The 18,998-nt window shown below is 40.3% G+C and overlaps 1 protein-coding gene across 2 annotated transcripts in view; it reads left to right on the forward strand.

Annotated features, from left to right (window-relative positions):
* Nucleotides 1-18,998, forward strand: part of AP2B1 (adaptor related protein complex 2 subunit beta 1) — a 126,007-nt gene that overhangs the window by 82,994 nt on the left and 24,015 nt on the right. For both annotated transcript variants that reach the window (XM_032843236.1, XM_032843237.1), the window contains 2 exons: nt 271-416; nt 4,062-4,191. In XM_032843236.1, the coding sequence (XP_032699127.1) occupies nt 271-416; nt 4,062-4,191 (276 nt within the window). The remainder of the gene's footprint in view (nt 1-270; nt 417-4,061; nt 4,192-18,998) is intronic.

Genomic DNA, 18,998 nt, shown 5'->3' on the forward strand with positions numbered 1-18,998 from the left:
GACCAAGTTGAACAGAGGATGGAGAACTAGCCAGGCTTATTCATAGACTGTTTTTGTGTGGGTTTGGTTTGGTTTGGTTTGGTTCTTAAATTAAGAACAATCTCAAAATTCAGAGAATATCTAGAGCCTTTTGCATCTGATTTGATATAGTATAAAAATCACCATAATTGCCTGAAGAAGCCAAATCTTAATTTCATCTTTATATACTCAAAATAAATAGCATTGAGATAAATCTTGTGTGGTTCCACTGGGCTCTATACTGTCTCTTAGGTCTGGCTGCCTGCAGTAAAAGCTAAAGGCTTGGAGATTTCCGGAACATTTACTCACCGCCAAGGGCACATCTATATGGAAATGAACTTCACCAACAAAGCTTTGCAGCACATGACAGACTTTGCAATCCAGTTTAACAAGAATAGGTAAGAAGTCTGAGTCCTTGGCTTGGTCATGAAACAGCAATGTGCCTTGTGTACAACAAGCCAGTGTTCCCTTTTTTTTTTAATTTGTTTTGGTTATTAGGGTGAGGAGGGGTAGGGGAAGAGTGAGAAAGATGATCTTTTTAAGATTTTATTTATTTATTTTGGGGGGAGGGAAAGGGAGCACAAGCAGGGGGAGGGGCACAGGGAGGAGCAGAGGGAGAAGCAGACTCCCAGCTGAGCAGGGAGTGCCATGTGGGACTCCATCCCAAGCCCCTGGGATCATGACCTGAGCCAAAAGCAGACAGTTAACCAACTAAGCCACCTAGGTGCCTGCCAATATTCCATTTTTAACAATGTGTTAAAAACTCTCATGTTGGCACATTTGGGTGTAGAGTGAGAGCTGGTCTTGCATGTCTACTCACTTGCCAGCTTTCACTCTAGAGGCCCTCGAAATTTTGTTGGGAAACTCATCCATATGGAAAACGGAAACCAGGGGCACCTGGGTGGCTCAGTCGTTAAGCGTCTGCCTTTGGCTCAGGTCACGATCCCAGGGTCCTGGGATTGAGCCGAGCATCAGGCTACCTGCTCTGTCTGTTGCATAAATAAAATCTTAAAAAAAAAAAAAAAAGGAAACCAGAACTTACTGCCTTCTTAAAGGATTCTAGGACTAGGAAGTTTTTAATAAACCATTTACACACACGAAAAGTTTTAAGTGAAATGCATTTATACATTCAACAAATAATGGTGTAGCATCTATGTGCCAGACATTCTAGGTACTGGGGCTAGAGTAGTGAACAAAACAGATGAGTATCCAAAGCCCACATTTTTGTGGGGAAAATGAACATAATTGGTTGATGAGCATAGTCTGTCCACCTGTTAGCTAACTAATGTAGGCAAGCAATCTGCTTTTAGCAATGAATTCTTTGCCTTAATAAGGAAGGGACCATGAAGATGTAAATACTGATTTTCTGTAGTTCTGAAACCTCACTGTTTTATATTAAATATCATGCTTCAGGAAGCTGCCTGCTAGACTTTGATGGCAGGTCCATTTATTCATAAATAGGAGATAATCACACTTGTTTCTGATAAAGTAGTAATTGGACCTTTAAGCAGATTTAGTAAAATCTGTCAGTGACAACTTGTATCAGTGATTGTCTTACTAATTTCTAAGCATTTGGAAGTAACTTTTATACCTTAGATTGAAAGTTTGGTACATTAGAATCACTTATCTAGAAAGTCTGTGTTTCCTTTTGTCAGACTAGTTCTATTTCCAGCTATTTACCAATTTCAGCCATTCTTATGAGTTTATAGTGACTTGCATTTTAATTTACTTCTCATTTTAATTTGCATTTCCCTAATGACTAATGATATTGAGCAATTTGTTCATCAGTGTAGTGACCATTATATCTTTAGTGAAGTATCTGCTCAGATCTTTCTTTTTTTAGTTTCATTATCAAGTAGTAAAAGTTCTTTATATATTGTGGGTGCAAATCCTTTGTCAGATACATGTCTTGCAAATATTTTCTGTGCCTTTATTTTCCTAACAGTGTCTTTCAAAAAGAAAAAGGTTTGTATAGCTTGTGCACTTTGTGTTCTAAGAAATCTTTGCCTGGCCTGTGGATACAAAGAACTTTTTTCGTGTGTGTGTGTGTGTGTGTTTAATAGAAGTGGTATAGATTTAGCTCTAACACTAACTTTTATAATCCATTTTGAAATAATTTTTAAATGTGGTGTAAAGCAAGAGAATCAAAATAAACTTCTTTTTTTTTTTTTCCCCCATAGTGAGCCTTGAAATCAGATAGTCCAAACTCCCCACTTTTGCTCTTTTTCAGAATTGTTTTGGCTATTCTAGGTCCTTTGCCTGCTGGGATTTTGAGAGTGTAGATCAGTTTGGGAGAGAATTGATATCAAACAATACTGAGTTCTAATCCATCAGCTTGCTTTTTCTATTTAGGTCATCTTTAACTTCTCTCTGCACTGTTTTATAATTTCTCTTGTATAGATCTTGCATGTCTATCATCAGAGTTAAGTATGTCGTAGTTTTGATGGTATAAAAAATAGCATTCTCATTAATACAGAAGTAATATTGATTTTTCTATGTTGAACTTATGCAACTTTGTTAAATTCCCTTATTAGTTCTGGTGGCTTTCTTGTAGATTCCTTACAGTTTTCTGCGTAGATAAATCATTTTGTCTGTGGGTAGAGAATTTTTTGTAAGGAATTTTTCTTTGTTTTTTCTGTATCATTTCCAAGAGGAGCAATTCGAAGATCAGGAACTAAGCTGCTGTCATGTTTCTATCCCAGTATTGCCTTCAGATAGAGTTTGCTGACCATGAGAACAGGATCAAAAGAGCACAGTGGTTTTTTGATCTATAAATATTACACCAAAATGAGTCATGTATTATTCTCAGGATCACTTTATTACTACATTTTGATATTCCAAAGCATAGGTTAGGAAAAAGAAAATGTTTCTTCTGCCATCCTATGACTCTTGAAAGATAATTACCTATATAAACCCTATAGTTATATGTATTACCTATATAAACTCTATAGTTACTTTATAAATATTATAGTTCCATCTTTCTTCCTGAGGCTAATTAGAACACAAATTCAATATAAATTTATATCATTCATTTGTGTATTTGTTACACCTGTAGGTCCACTTTTCCCTTTATGCTCCATCTATTTGAAATTCTTGTATTTCTTGTGCATAAGACTCATCTGTTCTTAGGGAACCTGGGGGGCTCAGTCGGTTAAGTGTCCAACTCTTGATTTCAGCTCAGGTCATGATCTCAGGGTCATGGGCGTGGAGCCTGCTTAAGAGTCTCTCTCTCCTTCTGCCCCTTCCTCTTCTCTGCTTGCCCATATGCTTGCTTTCTCTAGTGCCACTCTTGCTAAAAAAAAAAAAAAAAAAAAAAACACACACACACAAAAGCAAAACCAAAATATGTCTGCTCTCATATGTATTTGTTATTTATGTAACTCCAGAATAAGGTTTTTCCCATCTCTTTACTATTCTTGATTGTTATTAGGCTTCTCTATTAAGTCAAACTGGTAGGTACACACTCCCTGCCTTAGGCTTAGAAAGTGACCAACTTGTCCTAGTTATTTGGACAATTCATTGGACAAGCCAATGAATTTTGCTTAACTTTCACTGTCTCTTTTCCAGTAATTGTGTCTTACATAGGTAAACAAAAAAGAAAATTAGAATTACCAGTAAATAATCTTCTGGGTTGCTGAGGCAGGTTATCAAGCTATGAAGTAAAGTCAATTTATTGTACTTTACAGGGTGTGTATTCTTGTCTTCTTTCTCCCAAGGATTTTCTAAGGAAAGATGTTCTTTAAAAAAAGAGAGGAAGAAACTTATTAAATCTGTCTCTCTAGTGGTGTGAAACATAAGAAACTAGCAAAGCAATTCTGTACTTACGAATGTTTTCTCCTTCCTCAAATCCATTTAATGGGAAATGGGTTATATTGTAATCAGTGTTATAGCAAATTAGAATTAAGCATCTTGGTTCCATTGTTTTTTCCACTTAATTTTATTGAAAATTATGTTCAGATGTAGTAATGAATCATTGAAACCCAAAGATGTGGCTAAAGCTTGCCTCCTGATTAACCTCTGGAATTTTTCATCCACTTCCCTAGCTTTGGCGTCATCCCTAGCACTCCTCTGGCCATCCATACACCACTGATGCCAAACCAGAGCATTGACGTCTCCCTGCCTCTCAACACCTTGGGCCCAGTCATGAAGATGGAACCTTTGAATAACCTGCAGGTTAGAGTTTTATTTCACTGAAGGGGTGAAGGGTACAACTTGATACCTTTCCAGTTTTATTTCACTTATATAAAAAATAGCCCCTCTCTCTTCCTCCTATTAGATTTGGTCATGGAATATTCAGGTTTGAAATAACTAGGGAGAAAAGTTTGTTTATTTGTTTATTTAGAGAGCGCAGGGGAAGGACAGAGGGAGAGGGAAAATCTTAACGCAGGCTACATGCCTAGCACAGAGCCCAACTCCGGGGTCGATACAGTGACCTTAGCTGAAATCAAGAGTCGTTTGCTTAACGATTGAGCCACCCCGGTACCCCTCCCTTTTTTTTTTTTTTTAATTAAAAAAAAAAAAAGAGTCACACTGGTGCCTGGCTGGCTCATTTGGTAGAGCATGTGACTCAGTCTTGGGGTCGTGATTTCAAACCTCACGTTGGGTGTAGAGTTTAATTTAAAAATAAAAACAGGGTGCGCCTGGGTGGTTCAGTGGGTTAAAGCCTCTGCCTTCAGCTTGGGTCATGATCCCGGGGTCCTGGAATCGAGCCCCACATCGGGCTCTCTGCTCCATATAGAGCCTGTTTCCTCCTCTCTCTCCCTGCCTGCCTGACTACTTGTGATCTCTGTCTGTCAAATAAATAAAATCTTAAAAAATAAAAAAAAAATTTAAAAAAAAAAAACAGATTGGGGTATGTGGGTGGCTCAGTCCATTAAGCATCCAGCTCGGTCTCAGCATGGGTCTTGATCTCAGGGTTGTGAGTTCAGACCCCACACTGGGCTCCATGCTGGGCGTGGAGCCTACTTAAAAAAAAAAAAAAAAAAAAAAGTCATACCTTGACATAGGAAGTTACTCGTTCTTTTACTTAACAAATATTTAGAAACTTGTAAAGATGTATTGCTTATTTACAAACCTTTTTTTCTAAAGACTTTTGAAGCAGACTTGTCATTTATATGAGAACAGATTTATGTGGAGACTGTCTTCGCGCACACAACCACAAATACGGTTATTTGGACTTAAAGGCCCCTATTAGCACTAACTATTGTAAGTAGCAGCGTCTTACTGGAGCTCAGAACTTTATCAGGTCTGCAGAAGCCTCTTGATCTTGAAAGTGCTGAATTTTTTAGAATGCTTAAGTACTAGTTGAGAGTTTCATTCAGTTTTCATCTGTTTTGAACTTCTCTTTTGAAATATAAGCCTTTCAAGCTTATATTCAGGTAAATGAAGGCAGACTAGTAAGCTTATAAGCTCAAGTGTAGCAGTATCAAAGGGTTATTAAGACAGATATAATCCCTAGATGTTGCGGGGTTTTTAAATGCTTGTAAGGACAAGAGAGACAACCCTGGGTCCACCTGAGATTGGGAACTGTAACTGATCTCTGCACAGAGCTGATACCCTGGAAGGGTGAATCCCACAATGGAAGGGAAACTGGGAAGAATGTTTCCAGTAAGGCAGGTGATGGAAATTTTCTCTCTGGCAAGTATTCTGTATGCCCTCTTACGACAAATCCAGGGCCCAATATTTAGCTGTACATGGCATAATATATGGGCATGTAGTCCAAATTTATCCAAGATACGTATGTATAGTGTTCTCCACACCAGTTACTTAATGTAAAATTGGTTCAGGGCTGGTGAAACTCAGGGTACCTGGCGGAAGCAAAACAAAGCAGTTGTTTTGCAACAGCTCTAAACTTCAGAGCCATCAGGACTCCCAGCTAAAAGAAAATCTCTTTGAAAGTGAGCTCACAGGGGCCTCTGGGTGGCTTGGTTGGTTGAGCAACTGCCTTTGGCTCAAGTCATGATCTCAGAGTCCTGGGATCGAGCCCCGCCTCAGGCTCCCTGCTCAGTGGGGAGCCTGCTTCTCCCTCTCCCTCTGCCCCTCCACCCTCCTTGTGCTTGCTCGCTCTCTCAAATCAATAAATAAAATCTTAAAAAAGGGAAAAAAAGCTCACAAATTGAACCATAAAAAGAGGGAAAGGTGTGCTGTGAAAGACAGAAGATACAGCAGACAGAGGATGAGTATTCCTTTTCCACCAAGAACTTGAAATAAGGGGCGCCTGGGTGGCTCAGTGGGTTAAAGCCTTTGCCTTCGGCTCAGGTCATGATCTCAGGGTCCTGGGATCGAGCCCCGCATCGGGCTCTCTGCTCTGCGGGGAGTCTGTTTCCCTCTCTCTCTGCCTGCCTCTCTGCCTACTTGTGATCTCTCTCTGTGTCAAATAAATAAATAAAATCTTTAAAAAAAAAAAAAAAAAAAAAAAAAAAAAAGAACTTGAAATAAATATTCTGAATGAGACTAAAAATATAAAATATGTTCAAAATGATTAAAGAAAAATATCAACCTTCCACTTTCCAGTCAAGACAAGTGGGATACCATTGCTCAATCTTCTGGAAATAGCAGTGTGAATCCTAGTACTGATGGTGAGACATCACCAGTACAGTTACTTGGAGTTAAGACTAATGTTCTTTCGGTAGTTTAAATACCAGCACACCAAGCCTGTTCACCAGTTCCCTACCTTGTTGCCAGTTAGTGGATGCCTCTTTCTCTGCAAAGGGTATAATGATTTGGAGCAATGATGAGTGAGTCATGAAAGAACTTGGCTCAGACTAGAAGAACAAAACAGGATTACTGTGTAGATGGAACTGGCTGTTACTATGATGAGAGCAGTGTGCTAAGGGGCTTTTCCAGCACAGAATCCTGAAGTAAGGAACTAACCCAAATCTACACCTGCTCCTTTTGCATTGAAATCTAACCTCCTGTTGGCCCACAGAGCCTCCAGCACAGTATTTGAGGACAGTCAGCGTGAATGCAAGAGTGCTTTACTGTAGAAGTAGGAAAGGGAATTTGGGTCACGGAAACCAGGGCAAATTTTTCTGCTTTTAAAACAAAACGGAATCAATAAATAAATGAATGTCAGCTTACCTTCCTATTTGTAATTCCATTTCTCCTTCAGTGAAATGAGCATCCCGAATAAGGAATCCTCATAAGAGTAGTTGAGTCTTAGTCCAAATCCTTCCCTCAGAAGTGTTGATGAGGACTAGTAAATTTTTGTTTTTGCAAACCTGAAGTTACAGGATGCAGACCTTTAAAAATTTTATATCTTCTTTCAAGGATGCCATAATTATGACTATTTTCTCATTAATTGACATTTCCCAGGGAGAAGATAAGCAAAAACTTAAAAGAGAAACACTTATTTTCTCCTATGGGCAGCTCTATTTAATGTCTGCTGGTGCTAATTGAAAGTAATGGCTAGCTTGAGGTGGGTGGTTAACTTTAGACACCAGCTTCCATTCTGCCCTTGTCCCAGTATAAACAAAAAGAATCAGATATTAACTCCAACAAGCTTAGATCATAAAGGTCCAGATGAAGCCAGGTGAAGATTGATTGGCGTTTAAACATTATATTTACATAGTGTTTAAACCCAGGAACTCATGTGGGAAAATTAGTGCTTTTCTACTTTAGACCATAAAATCAGGAAAGGAAAAAATGTTTGGAGTTTGAGGAAATGAAATTCTGAAGGCAATGTGGGTTAAATTATTTTGGCTAATTTCCTTTCAATATATAGGACAAATAAACCCAGCTGCCAGAACTGTCGTGTAGAACTTAATACAAAAATGTTTTAGGGGCACCTGGGTTGCTCAGTGGGTTAAGCCTCTGCCTTCGGCTCGGGTCATGATCCCCGGGTCCTGGGATCGAGCCCCACATCGGGCTCTCTGCTCGGCAGGGAGCCTGCTTCGCCTTCTCTCTCTCTGTCTGCCTCTCTGCCTACTTGTGATCTCTGTCAAATAAATAAATAAAATCTTCAAAAAAAATGTTTTATTGCAGTGCTCATCAAACAACTTACTTGCTAATGGTCTGTCTGAAACGCTATTCAAAGGTTAAAAAGACACTATTCTCTCTTAAAATGTAAAATAGATTTTACGTTAGAGACAAGAATTAAGTACCCAGTAGAGATGTGAGCCAAGAAGATGTCTCCTACTGTACCGATGTTGGTTGTTAAAGCCTTTGCGAATCCAATTTATAAACAGTACACGAAGTTTAGCTTGCCTCTGGTGGGATCTGATCTTGAGTTTATTTATAGCATACAATTATATTCTTTTAAAAAGAATTGGTTCCCTCTATTTAAATAAAACAAAAAACATTAACAAATGTCTAAATTAGAATTAACTTCTAAAGGAGTTGTCTCTGACTCTGATATCCTTGACTTTCATTTCATCTGTATTAGTTGCTTAGAAACATTTTCCCAATATACCTCTTCAAACTTGACACCTGGCGAGTGACTGCTTCATCAAGTCAGTGTCTGCAAAAAGACAATAGACTTACAATATAACTTGTGTTCATCCTGGGCTTTGTACAGATGCTGTAAAGTTCCCGCAGCTGCTTGGCTTCCTTTCTCACTGGGCTGTGTACACCCTTATGAGATCATTGGTTTTAACTTTGTCCATGATTTTATAAACAATTTTTTTTAAAAAGATTTTATGTATCGGAGAGAGAGAACATAAGCAGGGGGATGAGCAGGCAAAGCAGGCAGAGGGAGGAGCAGGCTCCACACTGAACAAGGAGCCCCATGTGGGAATTGATTCCAGCACCCTGTGGTCATGACCTGACCTGAAGGCAGATGCTTAATAACTGAGCCACCCTAAAAATAATTTAAATCTTTTTTTTTTTAAGATTTTATTTATGTATTTATTCGACACAGAGAGAGAGATCACAAGGAGACAGAGAGGCAGGGGGAGGGGGGAGCAGGCTCCCCGCCGAGCAGAGAGCCTGACACGGGGCTCAATGCCAGGATCCTGAGATCATGACCCAAGCCAAAGGCAGAGGCCCAACTCACTGAGCCACCCAGGCGCCCCCTGTAAACAATTTTTTTTTTAAGATTTTATTTATTTATTTGACAGAGATTACAAGTAGGCAGAGAGGCAGGCAGAGAGAGAGAGAGGAGGAAGCAGGCTCCCTACTGAGCAGAGAGCCCGACCTGGGGCTTGATCCCAGGACCCTGGGATCACAACCTGAGCCGACTGAGCCACCCAGGCAGCCCCCCCCCATAAACAATTTAAAGAGTGAACTAGTTCCGTAGTTAGTTGAGAAGAACCCAGTCCCCAGCCTTCTCCCCACAACATGGCCCCAGTTTTCTCTTTCCATAGTCAAGCTCTCTTGCTTCTTGCACTCGAGACTTTCTGCTTTTACCTCTCTGTGTGAGTAACATGCTTGCATTGTTAGGTGTTTTGTTTTGTTTTTTTAAGATTTTATTTATTTATTTGACAAAGATCACAAGCAGGCAGAGAGAGAGAGAGAGAGAGATTGGAGGAGGCAGGCTTCCCACTGAGCAGAGAGCCTGATGTGGGGCTCGATCCCAGGATCCTGGGATCATGACCCGAGCTGAAGGCAGAGGCTTTAACCCACTGAGCCACCCAGGCGCCCCAAGTGTTAGGTGTTCTTTGACATCTTTCCGCACTCACTGATGTCCTCTTCATACCTATGTCCTGTTGTCTTATTTTCCTGATAGAGCTAGTTCAGAATTTGCTTTAATCAGAGTTCAGTGTTTATGTTATTTTTTTTTAAGATTTTGTTTATTCATTTGACAGAGATCACAAGTAGACAGAGAGGCAGGCAGAGAGAGAGCAAGGGAAGCAGGCTCCCCACCGAGCAGAGAGCCCAATGTGGGGCCCGATCCCAGGACTCGGGGATCATGACCTGAGCCAAAGGCAGAGGCCCTAACCCACTGAGCCATCCAGGCGCCCCAGTGTTTATGTTATTTTTTTAAAGAAGATTTTATTTATTTATTCAAGGCAGGGAAGCAGAGGGAAAGGGACAAGCAGACTCCCTGCTAAGCAGAGAGCCCAACATGGGGCTCGATCTCATGACACTGAGATCATACCAAACAAAACCAAGAGTCATACACTTAGCAGACTGAGCCACCTAGGCACCCACAGTGTTTACATTATTAGGACTATACCTCAAAGCTGAGCTAAAAAGTGTAATTATTTTTTTCTCCATAAAACTTTTTGTGAGCAGTTGCATACTAACCTGTTAATAACTATTTCTTCTTGTTTGCTTAACTTTTTGTGTTTTTAATTATAGTTCAGTCCCAACTTCCCATGAGATCAGACCCTTCCAAGGAGTCTTTTCACTTTCACTTTCTTGAAGTCCCTTCTGGAGTCTTTTGACCTGCTCTATTCTGGACTGATTTTCTTATCTGTGAAAGATTGGCCATCATCCTGGGATCTCTCTTCATCATCACTCTGAGGTTCATTGCCTTCACCTTGTTTCAGTGCTGGGTCTCCTATTATATGGTTCTTTTCTTTGTTTACTTCCTCAATTTGATGAAAAATATCCTCTGGTAGCTTCCTGAGAATGGGTATATAGAGAATAAAGTTTTTGAAGTTTCACATGTTCTAAAATGTCTACTTCATACTTTTGACAGTTTCTGTATACCTGGGTTAGAAATCATTTTCCTTCTAGTCTGATGCGGTTCTGATTCTTGATTTTTTTTCTGCACTAATGTTCTTTCTTATTGAAAGCTTATAAGAGGGCGCCTGGGTGGCTCAGTGGGTTAAAGCCTCTGTCTTGGGCTCAGGTTGTGATCCCAATGTCCCGGGATCGAGCCTCACATCGGGCTCTCTGCTCAGCAGGGAGCCTGCTTCCTCCTCTCTCTCTCTCTCTCTCTCTCTCTCTCTCTGCCTGCCTCTCTGCCTACTTGTCTGCCTATCTCTGTCTGTCAAATAAATAAATAAAATCTTGAAGAAAAAAAAAAAAAGAAAGCTTATAAGATCTTTCTTTATCCCTCATATTCTGAAATTTCATAATGATGAGCCTCAAGAGGTATGAGCCTTTTCATCCATTGTACTAGGTACTTACTGGGCTCTTTCAAAGTGGAAACTTGTAGCCCTCAGTTCTGGGATTTTTTTTTTTTTTTTTTAACTTGTAGATCTCCCTTTATTTTCTGTTTCTCTTATTAGAAGTCTTGTCATTTGGATGTTGACCCTCCTGAGCCAATCCCTGTTTTTCCTTCTTATTTTCCATCTTTCTCCTTTTGCTTTATTTTTTAAAAACTTTTTTTTGAAAATTCTTAATGTTACAAAAGTAAACAGAATAGTGTTATGAGTCCCTGTATACTGTACCCATCATTGAGCTTCAGTGATTATCTGTCATTAGTACTCTTTCATGTATACCCCGTCCATAGCCCTACTCCATTTAATTTTGAGGCAAATCTCAGACATATCATTTCATCTGTGAAATTTCAATATATATATCTTTAAAGCAGGTTTCTTTTAAAAAATATAACCACTTGGGAGGGAGACAAACCATAAGTGACTCTTAATCTCACAAAACAAACTGAGGTTTGCTGGGGGGAGGGGGGTTGGGAGAAGGGGAGTGGGGTTATGGACATTGGGGAGGGTATGTGCTATGGTGAGTGCTGGGAAGTGTGTAAACCTGGCGATTCACAGACCTATACCCCTGGGGATAAAAATATATGTTTATTAAAAAAATAAAAATAAATATTTAAAAAATATATATATTTAACCACAATAACTCTTGTTCCCATTAAAAAATTAACAAGAATGCCTTAACATGAAATACCCAGTATTAGGGTTTCCAGTTACCTCTGTATCTTAAACTGTTTTATTTCTATTTTTACTGTCTGTTTGGATCACTAAAGTGCACATATTACGATGGCTTGATATCTCATAATTCTCTTTGGCTACACTGTTCATTATGATGGGCATTAGCCATATGTGGCTATATAACTTGAAGTTAATTAAAACAAAATAAAATCTCATTTCCTCAGTTGCATTGGTCACATTTCAGGTGCACATGTGGCTAGTAGTTTCTAGGTTGGGCATTATGGAAGCAGAACGTTTCCACCTTTACAGAAAGTTTTCTTGGGACAGTGCTGATCTGTGGGTTCCCTCTCTTATTCTTAATATTTTTGGTTTTCAGCAGTTTAACCATTATGTACCTAGATGTTTTCCTTGTATTTACCAGGCTGAGGGTTCACTGACCTTCTTGGATCTGTAAGTTGATAGTTTCTCCTAAACTTGGGAAAATTTTGCCATTATTTCTTCAAAATTTTCCTGCACAATTATCTCTCTTCTTCTGGAACTCCAGTTACATAAATGTTAGACCACTTGATATTGTCCCTCAGATCACTGAAACTGTTTGTCTTCGTTCTCTCTGTTCTTTTTACTGGAAAATTCCTATTGATATGTCTTCAAGTATCCCAACTCTTTGTTCTGTACACTACAGCCTTCTCTTAAATTCATCCATTTTAAATTCATTTCGTTTCACGTGTTGTACTTTCCATTTCTAGGATTTCCATTTGGTTCTCTACTAAAATTCCCCATTTGTCCACTCAGGACTATAAGTGGAGAAACGTTTTTCATGTTCTAGTTGCCTTCATCCTATCTCTACCCTTTGGTCATTCCTTGGACCTAAGGGCATGCTAACTGACCCTCAGGAAAAATGATTAGTAGAAGTATCTCAAGCAGGCCCTGAAAACAGTGTTGGGTCTGTCTGCCAGGAGATTCTGTGTGTTCTGTCTGGGCATATCTCTTTGGTCCTGATGATTCTTCTGTCCACGAGTTGCGGGGAGGCCAGAGGAAGATCAGAGCATGGCTTCTAAACCATGAGACCCAGGACCAGAGCTCCATTTTACTCATCATTGAGGACAACTGGAATCCTCTGTGTTAGTACTTAAATGTCTATCTTCTTGGGTTGGCTTAATTCTTCCAAAAATTATCTTTGACTCTCTTGTCTAGAATATAAAGGCTTTCTGCCAGCTTTCTGGCAGCTAAATTGGGAAAGATGGCTGGAGAGTCTCAGCATTCATTATGCATAAATTCACTGAATCCACCACCCCTCGGCCATGCCTGACACCCTTCAAAGTACCATGTATTTTATCTTCTAAAAGAATTAATCTATTTTTTCACTGAGGGGCTAAGGTAGCTTAGAGTGGTGGTGGTGGGGACCTGGGACTCCAACCGCATCTTAATGCTCTTTCTTTTGACACTCCCTCCCTGCATTCCCCCTCCGTACAGTTCCAGACATGCTGCCAGTCCTGAGTCTTTGAGAATTGTGGTGGTGCTGCTAATCCATGTCTTTTACAGTCACCAAGACTTTGTTGCTATTGTATTTTTTTCCTACCTTAACTTTATAATTTATACCCTAAAATTTTTTTTTCTTTAATTACGGCAGAATTTCTTTCAGGAGAAGGAAATCGTCATTGTGATTTTTCAGTCTGCTATCTTTACCTGAAAGTCTAATAGCACCTTTATAAAAATTCTTCCTTCCTTCTATACCACTTTATAATTAGGAGCCTTAGAGGTAAACCTATGGATAAAGAATGGGGTTTTTCCTGTATATGGTGTTTGTTATCAATCTGTCACCTTTAAATCCTACATAAGGATTGTTTGATAGGAGGATGAATATTAGCAAAAATGTCTCTTGGGTTTTTTCTTCGAATGTCTCTTCTAAAACAACTTCTTTTGGGGTCCCTGGCTCTGTGGGTTAAGCCTCAGCCTTCGGCTCAGGTCATGATCCCAGGTTCCTGGGATCAAGCCCCACATCGGGCTCTCTGCTCAGCAGGGAGCCTGCTTCCCCTCCTCTCTCTCTCTGCCTACTTGTGATCTCTGTCTGTGAAATAAATAAAACAATCTTTAAAAAAATAAAATAAAATAAATAAAACAACTTCTTTCATTTTAACCTTTGAATGATTAAGGCAGAAAGTGCTGAAGCTCCCAGCTGCAAAGAACACAATCTTACAGTCCTATTTATTCATATCTTTAAGATCTTAGTCAGCCAAAAGGGTTTTTTGCCAGTGTATGGCCTTGAGAAAATTCTGTCCCTTGCTACTCCTACATTTGAGTCGCAGCCTGTGACACAATCAGTTGCAGATGGTCCCTGTCCCTGGTATTTCATGGCTTACATATGTCAGTTCACACTCAGAAAGCCCACAGCTGTAGCTGTTACACCAGAAAAACTGATAAATGCTTCCAAATGGAAGACCTTTTCAGCAGCTTCCATCAGATGAAGCTAACCAGCTTGGCATTTGCTGAGTTTTCTTGACTATTGTGCAAGCCAAACAAGTTCAGTATTGAAAACGTCCTTTGGTCTCCCAGGATCCACAGTTGAGGACTGTGCACTCTGGTTGCTTTTATGGGACTGCATGCTGCTTGAACAGCTGTGGAGTCCTTGAAGTGGTGGATTTTATGGGAGCTATAAGAGATTCCCAGGTCGGACAGGTAGAGCCAGGGCTGAAAATAACCCCTGTAGACAGGACAGAACCTGAAATATTCCATTAGCACTATGTAGGTCATGGAGGCTTGGTTATGAAGGATGAAAACATTTTACTACCAAAGAAAGAGAAAATTACTTTCTGTGATTGCTGCTTCCAATTTGATGTACTTTTCATGTCTCATCTGAGAAATTAGAGTATCTTATGTACTAGATACTGCTTTTTTACTAGGTTATCCCTGTTGAGAATACTCGTTATCCTTTTTATTAAGGTAATCAAGATTCTACTGGGCAGTATCTTTTGTCTTTGTGTAACTGACACTCAGCTACTGGCTTCTGAGACTCTCTGTTAGGATATATCTATTAATAGCAATTTCCCTCTTTGAAGAACCACCATAAGCAGCAGACAAGAATTCTGTATTTCGATAAGCAGAGCTGGTCCAGGTGGATCATAAATCTGGCATCAGTGGCAGGACACAGTTGTTCCTGGAATCCAGAATTCAGTTCTCAGAACACCTAAGCTTGGGACCTAGTTCCTCATAAAAAAAAGGGGGGGGGGTGGGGTTCTGAGATCAGATTACTTAAGTAACAGAGCCCCAAGCTGCAAATCCTGAGCAATAATGAATTTCACACAGTAGTTCCAAAGTGGTTAATAAAAGTGATTTGTGGGGGCACCTGGGTGGCTCAGTGGGTTAAGCCTCTGCCTTTGGCTCAGGTCATGATCTCAGGGTCCTGGAATCGAACCTCGCATGGGGCTCTTTGCTCAGCAGGGAGCCTGCTTCCCCCTCTCTCTCGGCCTGCCTCTCTGCTTACTTGTGATCTCTATCAAATAAATAAAAATTTTTAAAATTTTCAAAAAAAATAAAAGCGATTTGTGGGTTTTATCTATTAAAATCCCAGCCTTCTTTATGTCATGATGTTAAGTTAGGAGTGGATGATGAAAAATGGAATCAGGGGCACCTGGGTGGCTCAGTCATTAAGCGTCTGCTTTCAGCTCCAATCATGATGCCAGGGTCCTGGGATCGAGACCCGTATTGGGTTCCCTGTTCAGCAGGAGGCCTGCTTCTCCCTCTCTCCTTCCCGTGCTTGTGTTCCCTCTCTCTTGCTGTCTCTCTCCCTCTCTGTCAAATAAATGAATAAAATCTTTTAAAAAATGGAATCAATTTTGTGGTTTTGATTTGATAAATAATTGGGAAGTAGATGTAACCATGTGATCTTTATGCAGTAGAGGACTTTGAATTCTGAATAAAAAGCAGGTACCTCTTTCTAGTCCCTGTGTTCTCATTATGGCTGATGATCTTTATGCAAAGCGTTAAAGCTTTACACTACATCACGAGTTGGAATTAAAGAGAGCTCACTGGGGTTTTTCTCAGATGGATTGAAGCCCACTTGAGAGCCATAGCCTGCCCTCATTCATATTAACACTCATATTTTGCTGTAGTATCATGTTCAATGAGATAAAAGAATTTGCTTTATTCATAATTTTTATGTAGGAGTTATGCATAGGCTTCATGGTATTGAGGTCCATAGACCTTGAAAATAAAACTTTCAAGCTCTGGTTTTTTTTGTTTGTTTGTTTTAATGATTTATTCATTTATTTGAGAGAGAGAGCAAAAGGGGAAAGGGAGAGAGAGAAGGAATCTCAGTGTGCTGAGCGGCAGAACCCAACAAGGGGCTCCAGCTCACAATCCTGAAATCATGACCTGAGCTGAAGCCAAGAGTCAAACGCTTAACCGACTAAGCCACCTAGCCCCAAGCCCTATTTCTGATCGAGTTTACCCTGTATTAGCAGTGATGGCATCTCAACATCTGCATGAATACTAACGATTTACTACCCAAAATGGTCCATTTATCTTAAAACTGTTAAAGTTATTTATATTGAACTAAAATATGTCTTCTTCTAGATTCTATGTGTAGATCCTCGTTCTACAGCTTGTGGTTTTATAGAACAAGTTTCTTTCGGAATCAAGGTTCAAGGTTCACCTGGAAATCAGTTAGGTGGGCCTATAATGAAAATATACTCAGTCTGAATTCATTTTCCCTTTCAGTCCACTTCAGGAAGGTCTAAATTTACGGAAGGACATTTCTTTGTGTGCATTGCAAATAGATGTCAGTTTTATTGTTCTAATTTTAAGTAGAAAAAGTGGTTAGAAACAGAGACACTGGTAAATGTACTTAGAATCAGTTACAGTTTGGAGACCAAGGAAAATATTATTTAATCATTTTTGAGAAGTGTAGGTATAAATGGTGGTCCTTCGTGTGGTAAAAGTGATCCTTTCCAGGAGCCACGGAAGGAGTTAAAAGGCTGAAAGCACAGAACTTCTCAATTCCATAGCTCATGCTCCTGAGAACGATCTGTCTCTTCTGTATCTGATCTGTTGCTCTAATAAAGCTAGCTGGAGCTGGCTTCTGCACATGGGGGCCTGCCTGTGTGCCCAGACATCTTGGAACCTGTATGTCCTCCTTTTGTCCATGTTAAGGTTCAATTAATACAGCGGAACAGATCTTTGGCACACCTGTGAACCCATTTAATTTATGATTTGCTGCTAACTAATCTGAGACTGTATATTGATTACCTAGGATCTAGCTTATATTCTAGATCACTTTTAGCCTAGGATTTAAAAATGAGTAATATTCCTTCTCTCTCATTACTGAGGTCTTTGAGTACCCATTGGGTCTTCTGTCTCACAACATACCAGACTGGGGGTGTGGATTATCTAGTCAACTTCATCTGGTAGGTTTTTTGTTTTTTGTTTTGTTTTCTTTTCTTTTTTAAGATTTTATTTATTTGAGGGAGAATGAGTGAGAGAGAGCATGAGAGAGGAGAAGGTCAGAGGGAGAAGCAGACTCCCCAAGTCCCTGGGAGCCCGATGCGGGACTCCATCCTGGAAGTCCGGGATCATGACCTGAGCCGAAGGCAGCCGCTCAGCCGAGCCACCCTGGCTCCGTTTAATTGGTAGTTTACTGGCCCTGTCTTCACTGTTTTATCATTCAGTACAGTATGTATTAAATTTATTTTTAGGTTTAACAGTAAGCCCTACGTAGCAAACAGTTCGTGGTGTCACAGGAAGTAGTACTCTAAGAGGTGGCAGCCGCAACCAGGGGCACATCAGCCAGATCTCTCAAGGAAAAGACAGAGAGAGTGGTGCCTTTAGGTTTAGAGCCTATATAGATCTGGCAGAACCTGTTTAAGATAAGACCGTAGGGTTTGCGGAATTGTCAGGCAAGCTGAAAGGCCTGTGGAAATGCTGCTGGAGGAAGAGAGAATTTGGGGTTTGCAGTAGAGGTTTCTGGATAGTAACCAGATTGGTCAAGATAGTATGGCAGGTGGGTTCTGTATTGGCTGAAGAGATCACATTTACATTTGCTGTTAAGTTTCAGATTTATTTTGGAACTCCTTGGCAGCTCAGTCAGTTAAGCGTCTGCCTTCAGCTCAGGTCATGATCCCAGAGTCCTGGGATCGAGTCCCACATTGGGCTCCTTACTGAGCGGGAAGTCTGCTTCTCCCTCTGCCTGCTGCGCCCCCTACTTGTGTGTTCTTTCTCTCTTTCTCTAACAAATAAATAAATAAGAAATCTTTAAAAAAAAAAAAGTTTCTGATTTATTTTGTCTGACATCTAAAACTTTGTAAAAATGTGGGAGCTACCTGAAGCAAAAACAGATGCAATGGATCTTAGCATTCTTTTCCCTTGACCCAGGTTCCTCCTGAGGCACCAGCTGCCCTCCAGTGACCCTGTCCACATAGGCATGGTTCTTCTTTTTTTTTTTTTTTTAAGATTTTTTTTTTTTTAATTTTTTTATTTGACAGAGATCACAAGTAGGCAGAGAGGCAGGCAGAGAGAGAGGAAGGGAAGCAGGCTCCCTGCCAAGCAGAGATCCTGATGTGGGGCTCGATCCCAGAACCCTGGGATCGTGACCTGAGCCGAAGGCAGAGGCCTTAACCTACTGAGCCACCCAGGCACCCCCACATAGGCATGGTTCTATCAGAGTTATGATGACTGCTTAATTTTTGTTATACCACTGCCCTGTTAGAATCCCGCCAATCTGAAAGAACTTGTACTTGATTTTTTTTTTCTAATTGGAAAAGCCAAAATCCCAGCAGTAGTCTCTAGGGCCCTTTGTGATCTAGCCATGCCTTTCCTCTTTGAGTGCATCTGGCCCACCATTCCTTACTCCACTGTGGCCACACTGGCTCCCTTGCTGACCCTCAGAGGGTACCTGCCACGGCTGGGCCTTTGAATTTGCTGTTTCCCATATTTGGAATGTTCCTTTTCCCAATCTGCGTATCTACATGGCTTTCTTACCTCCTTCAGGCCTTTGCTAAAATAGTACCTTTTTAACATGTCTTCCACTCTGGGCTCCCAGTACTCTGGACCCTCCCTTACCCTTACTTTTCCCCAGAGCACTTATCCCTGTTAAATACTGCTTAACATGCTTGTTCATTATCACCTCCACCTCCTCTTCCACTAGAATGCAAACTAGAAAGGCACTCTCTGGTGCACTGGTATTATCTCCCAGTGCCCGGAACAATAACAATGCCTAGCACAGAATACTTAATAAATATTTGTTGTTGAATGAACTTTTTGTTT

This window comes from Lontra canadensis, unplaced genomic scaffold, assembly GCF_010015895.1.
Source record: "Lontra canadensis isolate GAN:19392208 unplaced genomic scaffold, GSC_riverotter_1.0 scaffold137, whole genome shotgun sequence".
NCBI classification, from domain to species: Eukaryota; Metazoa; Chordata; class Mammalia; order Carnivora; family Mustelidae; genus Lontra; species Lontra canadensis.